This window comes from Cebidichthys violaceus, unplaced genomic scaffold, assembly GCF_023349555.1.
Source record: "Cebidichthys violaceus isolate CVI_PGR_0920_01 unplaced genomic scaffold, fCebVio1.0.p SCAF_12, whole genome shotgun sequence".
Classification (NCBI taxonomy): Eukaryota; Metazoa; Chordata; class Actinopteri; order Perciformes; family Stichaeidae; genus Cebidichthys; species Cebidichthys violaceus.
In genome coordinates, this window is record NW_027176285.1 from 16,821,313 (window position 1) to 16,834,174 (window position 12,862).

Below are 12,862 nucleotides of genomic sequence, written 5' to 3' on the forward strand. Positions count from 1 at the left end.
TTTAGTTTTGTTTGTGTGTTTTTTTCTCTGCTCCCTGAACGTCACATGTTGAAGACATTATGGAGTAAAGTACTAGTAACTAGTACCTGCATTATATTCTGTAGAGGCTCCATAAACATGTCGTTAAAGTTGAAAGATAAACTTTAACGACATTTTAAAAGTTAAGCAAATTCATGGCGCAGAACATTAGAGTGGTAGAATAGTAAATATTAATAATAATAATATGACACTTGGTTGGTAGTGATGCATTCATGCATGGAAGTTATTAGGAGAACAAAAAGAACAATCATTTGTCTTGAACATGTTGCTTACAAATGCCGACTCGCGTACGTGCGCACGCATCCTGTGACGTCGCAGAGGGGCCACTCCGCCGGAGGGTCGTTGAGGATTCGGGTGCAGAGCAGCGTGAAGTGTTCTGCTGAGTCCCGGACGGTGAAGGGTTCGGGTCTAGGAGCCGGACAGCTGCTTGCTCCCCGTAGCGTGCTCAACATGTTGAAGGCGGTCTCCTCCCTCAGTGCGGCTCTGACAGGACGGTCCTGGTCCCGGTCCGGTTCGGTCAGGTTCCACTTGGCAAGTGGTGAGTGAGTCGGTTTATTGTGGTCTGTTAATGCTTCAATGTACAAGTCCAGAGGACTTCTCCGAGACCAGAAGGAACTCTTTGCATGTTGTTCTTGGCACCGCGGACTAAAGACGACGTGACGTAATGAGCCTTCATTCAACAAACAGACGCAACGTGTTCTTCATGTCATCATCTCTGAAAGTGATGTTCTCTGCACACAAGTGAAGAAGTGAAGAAAGAAGCGGACAGATCGATAGTTATGGTTATTAGGTTTGGCGTATTTATTACATTATTATGTATTAATAAGTGACTGCATCAGTTGTAGCGATGTCGCCCTGACGGTCTCAGCCGCTTTATTCATGTTTGATATAAAGACCTGAAGACGAGTCTCCAGTAAACTCTCCTGCAGCAGGAGGAGTTTTAATAAAGTCAATGCGATGTAATGTTTCTCTCAAATGTTGTCACCAGACCGGACCAACCAGACTAGAGCTCATTCCACCTCAGAGTCACCAGGCAGGACTTTATCCCGGTTACACAATGACTGCAGGCTCAGCTCAATGCATGTGGTTAGAGATCATATACTGGAAGACCGGTTGTGACCTAAACAACAACACTAATTCAGATTTAAAATATGTAGATAATAAGAGTAAAATGTCACAGTAAAGCGTTGATCAGCCAAGTCACGCTGTCAGCTGTTCCTCAAAGAGCACAGGTCTCTGTTACCTCGCTGTCTGAACTTCACTCTCACTGCTTCACAGGTCCGTCATGTCAGAAGACGTCCCTCCAGCCTCGTCCCACTGACGTCCCAGATATGCCCCCATGCACCTTCAAACCAGAGGAGCGCACGGTACTCAAGAACCAGATCCTGCAGGAACTCAGGGGTTCTGTCTCTCACAGCTGGGCCTCGTATTCAGTACTCAGTACTTAGATGATGTAGACGTAGACATGTCCTGTGTATCTGTCTCTGTCCAGGGTCTGTCCAAAGAGCGGATGATGGAGATCCGCAGGCAGAACTGCAACCCCATGATCATGAAGGTCACCTCCTATCAGAAGCCAGTGTTCATCCACCAGGGACACATGCAGTGGCTGTGGGATGTGGACGGGAGGCGATACCTGGATCTCTTTGCTGGTGTGGCTACTGTCAGTGTGGGCCACTGCCACCCGTAAGCTCCCCTCTTCTTTACCGTGACAGCATGTCTGATGCTCACAGCTATCACTCAGAGAATCAGTGTGCGTTGTTGCTCTGACCCTGACATCTGTGGGTGCAGGAAGGTGACAGCGGCTGCAGAGCAGCAGCTGAAGAGACTGTGGCACACCACCAACATCTACGTCCATCCTCCTCTCCACGAGTACTGTGAGAAACTAGCTTCCTACTTCCCAGATCCTCTCAAGGTACGTCGGTGGAGTTGTGTTTCCCGATCGGCTGAGAGCCGGATCCTGGATCGACACGTGGGCTGAATGAAGACGTGTGCTGGTCTTTGTGTCCCCTTCCAGGTGGTTTATCTGACCAACAGCGGCTCAGAAGCCAATGACCTGGCCATGCTGATGGCTCGACTTCACACGGGGAACTTTGACATCCTCACCTTCAGGTGCAGCTCTCTTTATGAGTTATGACATCCTCATGTGCGTCATAACTACGTCAAACGCATATGAAGGAGCAGAAATGTCTGTGAGTTAATATCTTCTGCTCCTCCAGAGGGTCGTACCACGGCGGCAGCCCACAGACCATGGCCCTCACTTCCAACGCAGCATATAAATACCCCGTCGCCAACGGCTTGGGCTGCACAAACGTATGAATGCATGAATACGTTACATAACACTGGTGATGCACGTTGTTTTCAAATGAAGGTGAATATAGGATATTATATCAGGACTTATTGTACGTGCTAAACGACTGTGATAATATGACATGGAAATATCAACAGGCAGGTGTGTGTGTGTGTGTGTGTGTGTGTGTGTGTGTGTGTGTGTGTGTGATGAATAATCAGCGCACACACACACACACACACACACACACACACTAAATTTCATAATGCGTTGCATCAAACAGCCTCTCGACTTCCCTCCTGTTTACCTTTAGTTCCCATAGTTACCTGAATGCAGGTGGGTTATGCACACATATATATATATATATATATTATGTATATATATATATACATATATATATATATATATATATATATTATGTATATGATGAAGTCTTTGTGTCTTTGTGTACAGACGATGTGTCCCGACGTGTTCAGAGGTCCGTGGGGAGGAAGTCACTGCAGAGACTCTCCTGTGCAGACCCTCAGAGGATGTGACTGTGCCCAAGGTACTCCAACACTGAAACACTGAAACACTCCAACACTGAAACACTCCAATACTGAAACACTGAAACACTGAAACACTCCAACACTGAAACACTCAAACACTCAAACACTCAAACACTCAAACACTCAAACATTCAAACACTGAAACACTGAAACATTCAAACACTGAATGTCATGGAGAGGAAGAAGAACACTCTGCTTCACTGTTTATTTATCAATTTGACCCTTTTTGAAGCATTAACCTCTCTGTCTTCTGATGCGTCGTGTTGATGCATAATCATTACTGCTGCAGGCTGCATGCATTTTTATTTTTGTTCCTTTTAATTGCGTATGAATCGACATGCAGCACAACATCCTTCTGTTAGAGTCACTGATTGACGTCGAGTGTTTCTGTCGTCATCCAAGGTGAAACGAACATGTGAAAGTATTTGCCTCGTTGTGTATTTCCGTACAGGTCTGAAGGTTTGTGTATCGTAGTGGTCGTAACCCTGAAAAGTCTAAAGTCTCCTTCTGTTGATCATTAAGCTCCTTCAACCGTTTTTTACCATTTTTCTGGAATGTTACGTTGTCGTACAGCAGCCTGTGTCTCCGCTAGAGACACACTGGAGACGTGTCCTCATGATCTAACTAACTAACGCTGCGCTTATGAAATCTGACGTCAACAACACCCTTCTCTCGATCTCAATCCACAAAACACCAAACGACATTCAAACAGGATGGAACCAGTGGAACCTCAAGAAGAAGAAGAAGAAGAAGAAGAAGCAGCTGTTTGTGTTGGATGAAGAAGTTAGGGTCTCACTCTGTGATTCTGGTTATCTTTAACTTTCATCCATTCATGAGCTGTGAACCATGCAGTATTCTGATCATGGATAGATGAGGCGTTTGTATGAAGAGTAGCATTATTACACATGACTAGTGTAGCTTGACCCCTCTGTTTGACCCCACAGGTCACTGCGTGGCTAACGAGCGCTACATCGGACAGCTCAAAGAGACGTTCGCTACGAGTGTCCCGAGTCGTATCGCTGCTTTCTTTGCAGAGCCGATTCAGGTAGGACCTCCAGCCTGAGGGTCAGGAGATGTTCATGTTCCTGTATGATCTGCTGCTGCGTCACGACAGAGGTCAACGGTGTGGGTTGTAGGTCTAGTGGTCACTGGTCCTGTGATCTGGGTGTGTTTTGTGTGTGCAGGGGGTCGGAGGAGCTGTGCAGTATCCTAAAGCCTTCCTCAAGGAGGCTTACCAGCTAGTGAGAGAGAGAGGAGGGGTCTGCATCGCCGATGAGGTCAGACACACATCTCATATGTTTGAAATACTTTAATGGGTTTTCTATTTAGAACTCAAACTATATTGTTTAACAAACATTACATGATCATTGATGTGGAGATTTGGTGAAGTCCAATCTTCAGTGACCTCTCTTCAGCTGCTGAATGAGCGTTCCACCGTGTTCACCAGCTAGCTTCTGCCTCTGCCTGTCTGCCCTTTGCTCCGGGCAGGAAGTGAATAGTGAGTTTTTAGAGCGCTGTGAACACAGCTGATGACAGAGATGAGACCCTGAAGACTTTTGACCCGTTGTCAAACACACAGTCTGAGCATCGCAGGTTTAAGAAAAGAGAACATTTAATAAACATAATCATCTCCTTTACACCCGACAGGTCCAGACTGGATTTGGGCGAACAGGAAGTCACTTCTGGGGCTTCCAGGGTCACGACGTGGTTCCTGACGTGGTCACGATGGCGAAGGGCATTGCTAATGGATACCCAATGGGAGCGGTCGTCACAACAGCAGGTGAGATAATACTGTAAGACGTGGACACCTGCTTGTATGTTTGGAACATGATGAATACAGTTATGAGTGCATCGTTCTTCATCATTTCCACTATTGAATTGGAAAGATTCATGGGAAGACATGACAGCCGGGGTTCCCACATAGGATGTTTATGAGGAGTGATCTGGTTCATTCATGTTTTACAGAAATCGCCGCCTCATTTGCCAAAGGCGTTCACTTCAACACCTTCGGAGGAAACCCTGTAGCTTGTGCCGTCGCTTCCTCAGTGCTGGACGTAAGGATTCATCTTCTCCTTTAAGTGTGTTGGTGCACGGCGTCGTCGCTGCTGCACCTGAAAACTAAATGGTTCCAATCACAGACATGACTCGTTTGTTCGCAGACTATCGAAGAAGACGGAACGCAGCGGAACAGCCTCGATGTGGGAACCTATCTGATGACAGAACTGGCAAAACTCAGAGACAAGTACGAGATCATCGGTGACGTCCGGGGAAAAGGCCTGCAGATCGGTGTGGAGATGGTGAAAGACAAGGTGTTTGTTTAGAAACAGGAGCGACGCTCACCTCCACTCACATGCATGGACAACGTGTGTGTGTGTGTGTGTGTGTGTGTGTGTGTGTGTGTGTGTGTGTGTGTGTGTGTGTGTGCTGAGCCTCCCGGGGGCATGGTTCAGCAGCGCCCCAGTTAACCATTAGCTGGAGCAGCAGGAAAACAATCTCAGCTGCAGTAAATGAACCGCCGACCGGAGCTTAGCCAATCAGCTCCAGGGGCGGGACTAACGCCGCCGTCAGCTGTGCAGTTCTGACCCACAATTAACAAATCAATGTTACAAACACTTCTCTTCTTGTGAGTGAAACAAAGTTGGTAATTCATAAGTTGTCATAAGTCACCAGAAGACGCTGCAACTGCCTCAGAAATGAGACAACAGAACAGAACGTTAACATCCCGCCTCATCCTCTTTATGAACACGTTCTCCCTTTATGAACACGTTCTCCGTCCTCCACAGGCCAGCAGAGACCCGCTGCCTCCTGAGGCCATGAGTGAGATCTTCGAGGACGTGAAGGACATGGGGGTCCTGATGGGGAAAGGAGGACTCTATGGACAGGTAGCAGCTCTCACCTTCTGCCCCAGAAGTGTCAGCTCTGCCTTTACTGAGTGACACTGAATGAACCTGTTGACATGATCTCTCTTCTTGTTTTCCGTTTCTCTCACCGCTTCAGACCTTCCGCATCAAACCTCCCATGTGCATCACGATGGAAGACGCAGATTTCTTCCTGGCAATTTTTAACAAGTCCGTCCACAAGTACATGGAAAGAAGATCGAAGTGAGATAAAGGCCAGTCGGGTTGCTCATTACCAAGGAGCAACCGTACCTTCTGAGGAGCACTACGCCTTTACACAACAACAATGAAAGGGACTTTTTAACCACGTTCAACTATGTTGTAATTAAAAGACTTGATTCACTTAAAGCTACGGCTATCAATGTTGACGTTTATGATGATGATTATTGGGGGAGTGGCTTTGGAAGGAGGCCTGGAGGAGGCCTGAAGGCGCCGTCAGTGTTGCTGGTTTTCTCCGTAGCTTCAGCAGCGGTTGGAGCTACTGCTGCTAGCTACTGTTGGTAAAGAGTTGTCAACACTGGGCTGAGGTTTTTCTGTTGGATAATTCTTAAATTCTCGGGTTCTCTTGCTGCTTCCTCCAGTGTTAGATGATGTAATACGATGATGTAATACGCCTCACTAGAATAAAGATGAATAATCGTGTGCAGTGCCTTCATAACTGCTGACTGGTGCTTGGATGTAACGATGTATGACTGTGATTTCTGCCGATCACGGACGTGAACGTGATAATAATAAACGCGTTCGCTCGAGGATCAACCTTGTGGCGCCACACATCGGTCACACCGCCCCCTGCAGGTGTGCGTGTGAAGAGCTCCGCCGTCTTCACCGTCGTCTGTAAACCATGAACACTTGTGTGCTTCTACCTTTTGATCAGAGCTACTGCAGACAGATGAGGATCTGTTTTACGCTGTCAAAGTATTTGACTCACCAGCTGTTAATATTCCGGTTGGGAGGAACACAACGGACCGCTTGCCTTACAGGGAGCGCGTTGGTGGCGTCGTTAACTTTGGTAACACTCACCTCAGAGCGGGTGAGGTCAGCCTCTTCTCCGGCCTCAAACAGGAGAGAACCGGCACCACCAACACATCCGCCCTTTATTCATAACCTAATCAGTGAGCATGGTCAGCGGAAATCTAGTGACGGACGGTTACACATTTATCCATGTGACGTTTCAGAGGAATCATTGTGGTTTGGGAGGATCTGGGTACCATTGGCTGCTCCCCGTCCACCCATCCTGGAGTCCTTTTAGAAAGAGAAGCGGCTGCAGCAGCTCAGAGTCCAGGCTGAAGGGAGGATAGCTGCGTTTCCTCCGTGCTCACTGACCATGTTTAAGGCTGCTTCCTCTCTACGAGGCCGCTGTGCGGTTTTAACAGGGCGGCCTTGCTGTTCACCTGGTTTGGCCAAACTTCACCTGGGCAGCGGTAAGTCACGGTGAAGATGAACGAACACATGATCTGAGCTGTTTTATGACCTGAACGTGTCAGAGTAAGCTTAGAATAGCAGCTGGCTCATGAATGAACTAGATGATGTCATTGCAGATTAAAGATACTGTCTGTTGGAGTCGTCGGTTCACAGTGTCACACTCTAAGTGATGCATTCTGTCTGATACTCCATATGAATCAAACTGCATCAAGTGTTATAGAAGCAGAGAATGTTGCATATATGCACACATCGCAGGAAATACTTTGTCATGTTTTCTCATTTGAATATTGTTCATAGTGACTCAGACTTCTTCATCTCGTTTCTGTGCTGGAGTGAAATGCTTTCTCCAGACGGAGACATCGTCACATTTCATTTAATAATAGAAATGATGTGTTTGTCAGACCAGTTCTAACTGACATGTCCAGTTGTGAGACAAACGGGGAGCAGAGTTCTTCAGACCATGAACCAGGTTATTAAATATTGAGCAGGTGATTCAGGGTGAAGGTAGAGCGTGAGGAACATTTAGAAACCTCTTTCCTCTTTGCAGATAAAAAGCCGCCTGCTTCCACATCTCTGATTCTCTTTCCACAGCTACGCGTTTGTTCAGCGGTTCAATGGGAAATGTCAACTATAATGTAGATAATATGATATAATACACAATGTAGAGGATCAGAAAGACCACTGAGATCTAGATTAAGACTGCTCTGTGTTTGCAGACTTTGTGTTTTGTGTGATGAAGTCATCATTTTTACAGAATCAGCCGATTGCAGTCACTCAATAAAGACTAATATACACAGTAATAGGGAATATTAGCCCATTAAAAGTGATTTTATATATATATTTAATTTATTCTGAAACATCTATATTCAAATCAACGTTGCACACATTTCTTTGGGTTGTGCTCGAGGTGATTTGAAGCTGCTCACTCACTGTTGTGGGCGTGTTGAATGACGCTTCACGGTAGTTCCTGTCTACAGTCACACACAGGGCAGCTTGCATGCCTTGCACCAGAATGTTGTACTTTTCTTACAGATGAAGCGTCTGTCCTGCACCCTGCGGTCCCCTTCATGGTCCTGCGTTGGAGACATGGTGACGTGTGTGTCGGTTGTATTGCCTCTTCCCCCGTGGGCTGAGCTCACAGCAGCTCCTGAAAGCCCCGGTGGTTCATGGGGCATTGTGTCCCTGTGGAGAATGTAGCTGTTTATAGTAGCTTCACCCCAGTAATACCCAGGATCTGGTCTGACAAGTCCACACCTCCCATGTGCTTATTGTGCACTAGGATAGCAGTAGGGCTAACGATCTCCTTCACCTCTTTGAAACCATTTCATAGGTGCAGTATGTCAGAAATCAGGCCTCAAACATCAGCCTGCAGACTTCGCAGAGATGCCCTCATGTGATTTCAAACCAGAGGAATACAAGGTAAGAGTGCAGACAGGCTTCTGATAGCTCTTTAGTGTGTAGTCCACATTTAGTATAGATGTGTTTAGGCCTATGTCATGCAAAAGGGGTGTAATACATTTTAAACTTTACTGAAATTGCAATTATCAGCAATAGTACAGTACACACACTGCAATATGTTGTTAGTAGTTAAAGGTACTCTGTGCAGCTTTTGACCACTAGTGGTGCCGTAGAGCAATGCTTTGCTTCATGTTACATTACATTACATTACATTAGTCATTTAGCAGACGCTTTTATCCAAAGCGACTTACAATAAGTGCATCAACATTGGTAATCACTATCATGTGTTCATGAACACCAGATAGTAGGCTGCTGATCACAGCAGACACATGATGGAGATTATCTGCATGTCCTTGGGAAACTGGTGGTGCTAGAAGCTTGGTGTTGTAGCTGACGAGCTAACAGCTAGCACGCTAGCCAGCCGTAAACACACTACCACGTCACGCTCATGACAGAACTCTTACTGCACAACGTTTGCTCCACTCCACTGAGCGCTGCAGTGTTCCTGAGATTAGTTACTTATTCTGCAAAGAAATGGGCCATTTGAAATGCTGCTGTGGCCAAGAGAAAACATTGAGCAGCTGGTGGCGCTACAGCAGAGGTCAGGAGATCAACTAAATAATCAGCACTCATCTCCTCTGTGGACCTTGAACGTGTATCTGTCTCTGTCCAGGGTCTGTCCAAAGAGCGGATGATGGAGATCCGCAGGCAGAACTGCAACCCCATGACCATGAAGATCACTTACTATCAGAAGCCAGTGTTCATCCACCAGGGACACATGCAGTGGCTGTGGGATGTGGACGGGAGGCGATACCTGGATCTCTTTGCTGGTGTGGCTACTGTCAGTGTGGGCCACTGCCACCCGTAAGCTCCCCTCTTCTTTACCGTGACAGCATGTCTGATGCTCACAGCTATCACTCAGAGAATCAGTGTGCGTTGTTGCTCTGACCCTGACATCTGTGGGTGCAGGAAGGTGACAGCGGCTGCAGAGCAGCAGCTGAAGAGACTGTGGCACACCACCAACATCTACGTCCATCCTCCTCTCCACGAGTACTGTGAGAAACTAGCTTCCTACTTCCCAGATCCTCTCAAGGTACGTCGGTGGAGTTGTGTTTCCCGATCGGCTGAGAGCCGGATCCTGGATCGACACGTGGGCTGAATGAAGACGTGTGCTGGTCTTTGTGTCCCCGTCCAGGTGGTTTATCTGACCAACAGCGGCTCAGAAGCCAATGACCTGGCCATGCTGATGGCTCGACTTCACACGGGGAACTTTGACATCCTCACCTTCAGGTGCAGCTCTTGTATCCTTCTGTTTGTTTTAAGCAATCCTTGCTTTAACCCTTCAACATGTTTCTGATTGTTCTTTTGTTTCTTTCCTCCAGGGGATCGTACCACGGTGGCACCCAACAGACCATGGGTCTCACCTCCAACTCACCATACAAATACCCCGTCGCCACTAGTTTAGGCTGCACACATGTATGCATACAACACAACACCTCATTCATCGTAGTCAATGCTTCAGTCTTTTGCTTGCATGCTCTCCTCTCAGTTTTAGTTTTACATTTCTGCTACAAACGAGTTTCATGGCAAAGCTAACAAAGCTAGCATCGGTCATCAATGTGCATCTTCAATGCTGCTACACACATCACCCACACATGTGAACTAATGACGCTCTCTGTGCAGGCTACTAGCTAAGCACTACATGAACAGCAGCGTGCCACGGGCTGCACAGGCCATCCATACGTGTGTGCCTGCATTAACAGATCTTTTCTGACCTTGGTGATATCAGTCCAAGCCATCCGAGTTATGTGTATATGATGAAGTCTCTGTGCTGCGTTCTGTATGAGGGGCTACTGCTGACCAGCTTTCTGCCCCAAACAAACAGACGATGAGTCCCGACGTGTTCAGAGGTCCGTGGGGAGGAAGCCACTGCAGAGACTCTCCTGTGCAGACCCTCAGAGGATGTGACTGTGTCCAAGGTACTCCAACACGTGGACATGCGGCTCGACACGACCACTATGATCAGTGGGACTAAGCTTTATGAGAATTTCTGCAATATTCCTCCAACGATATAACGTCGGACTTATGTGGGACATTTGTCAATACCTTTGTATTATATGGAAAGACATTAAACAATGAATCGATTCATTGCTCAGCCCTTCGGTGCTACAATGTGTTCAGAACTATTGTCACTAAGTGACCCCTCTGTTTGACCCCACAGGTCACTGTGTGGCTAACGAGCGCTACATCGGACAGCTCAAAGAGACGTTCGCTACGAGTGTCCCGAGTCGTGTCGCTGCTTTCTTTGCAGAGCCGATTCAGGTAGGACCTCCAGCCGGTACTGACCTGAGAAAGTCCCAACAGTTATTGTGCCATTGATGATCATTGTCGTCTCACGGTCAGTGTGAGTGCTTGTGTTAAGATGGGTCTGTGGGATCTGGGTGTGTTTTGTGTGTGCAGGGAATGGGAGGAGCTGTGCAGTATCCTAAAGCCTTCCTCAAGGAGGCTTACCAGCTAGTGAGAGAGAGAGGAGGGGTCTGCATCGCCGATGAGGTCAGACACACAAAGTTACGCTCAAAAATGAATAACATGAAGCGAACACTGTGTAACAAAGGAAGGACCAGGCACCACTGGCCTTCATTGTACCTAACGTACTTCACAGAGCCTGGTTCCTTTACACCCGACAGGTCCAGACTGGGTTTGGGCGAACAGGAAGTCACTTCTGGGGCTTCCAGGGTCACGACGTGGTTCCTGACGTGGTCACGATGGCGAAGGGCATTGCTAATGGATACCCAATGGGAGCGGTCGTCACAACAGCAGGTGAGATAATACTGTAAGACGTGGACACCTTGTTTGAGGTCGCAGTGGGTGGAGCTGTGAGCTTGTTTATTTGTGTGTGTTCCAGAAATTGCTGCCTCCTTCGGTAAAGCCTTCCACTTCAACACCTTCGGAGGAAGTCCTGTAGCTTGTGCCGTCGCTTCCTCAGTGCTGGACGTAAGGATTCATCTTCAGTCTTCACTTAGTGTACTACAGCATCACATCCTGTTTGTGGGGAAAATCAGAACCCAAAGGGAGAAATGTTTATGTTATATTTTTACATTATTTCGTAAACAGTAACTGACAGATGTTTGTTCGCAGACTATCAAAGAAGACGGAACGCAGCGGAACAGCCTCAGTGTGGGAACCTATCTGATGACAGAACTGGCAAAACTCAGAGACAAGTACGAGATCATCGGTGACGTCCGGGGAAAAGGCCTGCAGATCGGTGTGGAGATGGTGAAAGACAAGGTGTTTGTTTAGAAACGGAAGAACCTTAAAGTGTAGATGCAGCCCGTCAGGCCACTGAGCATCAGTGTCAACGGCTCAGACACTTGCTGATGATCGTCCTCATGTTAAGTCTGTTCAGTAGAGTCTATCAAACACATCTATGAACACGTTCTCCGTCCTCCACAGGCCAGCAGAGACCCGCTGCCTCCTGAGGCCATGAGTGAGATCTTCGAGGACGTGAAGGACATGGGGGTCCTGATGGGGAAAGGAGGACTCTATGGACAGGTAGCAGCTCTCACCTGACGCAATCATTTTAGTCCTTTACCAGTTAACCAGTTAACCCGTTAACCCGTCCTCTTGTTCTTCTCACCTCTTCAGACCTTCCGCATCCAACCCCCCATGTGCATCACAAAGGGTGACGTCGACTTCTTCCTGGCGGTCTTCAACAAGGCGGTCCACGGCTACAGCGACCGAAAATGAAGGCGTCAGAGGAGCAACTCATCGCCACGGACTGAACGCCGGAAACACTTTGGACATCTGTCAAACGTTCATTATTATTCCTCATCAGCTCTGTAAACAGGAGCTTTAATATGACCTGCATGTTATAATAAGTCCGTCCTGCTTTAATACTTCAATGCTCTGAGCGAACGTCACTAATCGACGTTCAAACGTTTCTCTGATTCTCTTCGTCAGATTAGATCCACTGAAACAACACTGATGGTTTTCAGGCTTCATATCTGAATGTAAAATGATCTTTGAGTTAAACAAGTCGCTTTGTTTTTATGTGTCACATTCATGTAAACACATTCATGTAAACACATACATGTAAACACATACATGTAAACATATACATGTAAACACATTGGTGTAAACATATAAATGTAAACACATTCATGTAAACACATTCATGTAAACATATAAATGTAAACACATTCATGTAAACA

General features: G+C 47.0%; 2 protein-coding genes across 2 annotated transcripts; both read left to right on the forward strand.

Moving 5' to 3' along the window:
* The first annotated feature begins 361 nt into the window (after positions 1-361).
* On the forward strand, positions 362-6,413 carry LOC137868723 (alanine--glyoxylate aminotransferase 2, mitochondrial-like). The gene is made up of 14 exons (XM_068705619.1): positions 362-577; positions 1,318-1,406; positions 1,532-1,722; positions 1,828-1,951; positions 2,054-2,148; positions 2,256-2,349; positions 2,780-2,873; positions 3,819-3,919; positions 4,059-4,151; positions 4,522-4,654; positions 4,840-4,928; positions 5,034-5,183; positions 5,658-5,756; positions 5,872-6,413. Exons 1-14 carry the CDS (start codon positions 490-492, stop codon positions 5,977-5,979), a joined length of 1,548 nt encoding a protein of 515 aa, XP_068561720.1. The 5' UTR covers positions 362-489; the 3' UTR covers positions 5,980-6,413.
* A 682-nt stretch (positions 6,414-7,095) lies between these two features.
* LOC137868724 (alanine--glyoxylate aminotransferase 2, mitochondrial-like) lies at positions 7,096-12,398 on the forward strand. The gene is made up of 14 exons (XM_068705620.1): positions 7,096-7,192; positions 8,524-8,612; positions 9,325-9,515; positions 9,621-9,744; positions 9,847-9,941; positions 10,034-10,127; positions 10,537-10,630; positions 10,873-10,973; positions 11,112-11,204; positions 11,339-11,471; positions 11,557-11,645; positions 11,790-11,939; positions 12,105-12,203; positions 12,297-12,398. Exons 1-14 carry the CDS (start codon positions 7,096-7,098, stop codon positions 12,396-12,398), a joined length of 1,551 nt encoding a protein of 516 aa, XP_068561721.1.
* The last annotated feature ends 464 nt before the right edge of the window (positions 12,399-12,862 follow it).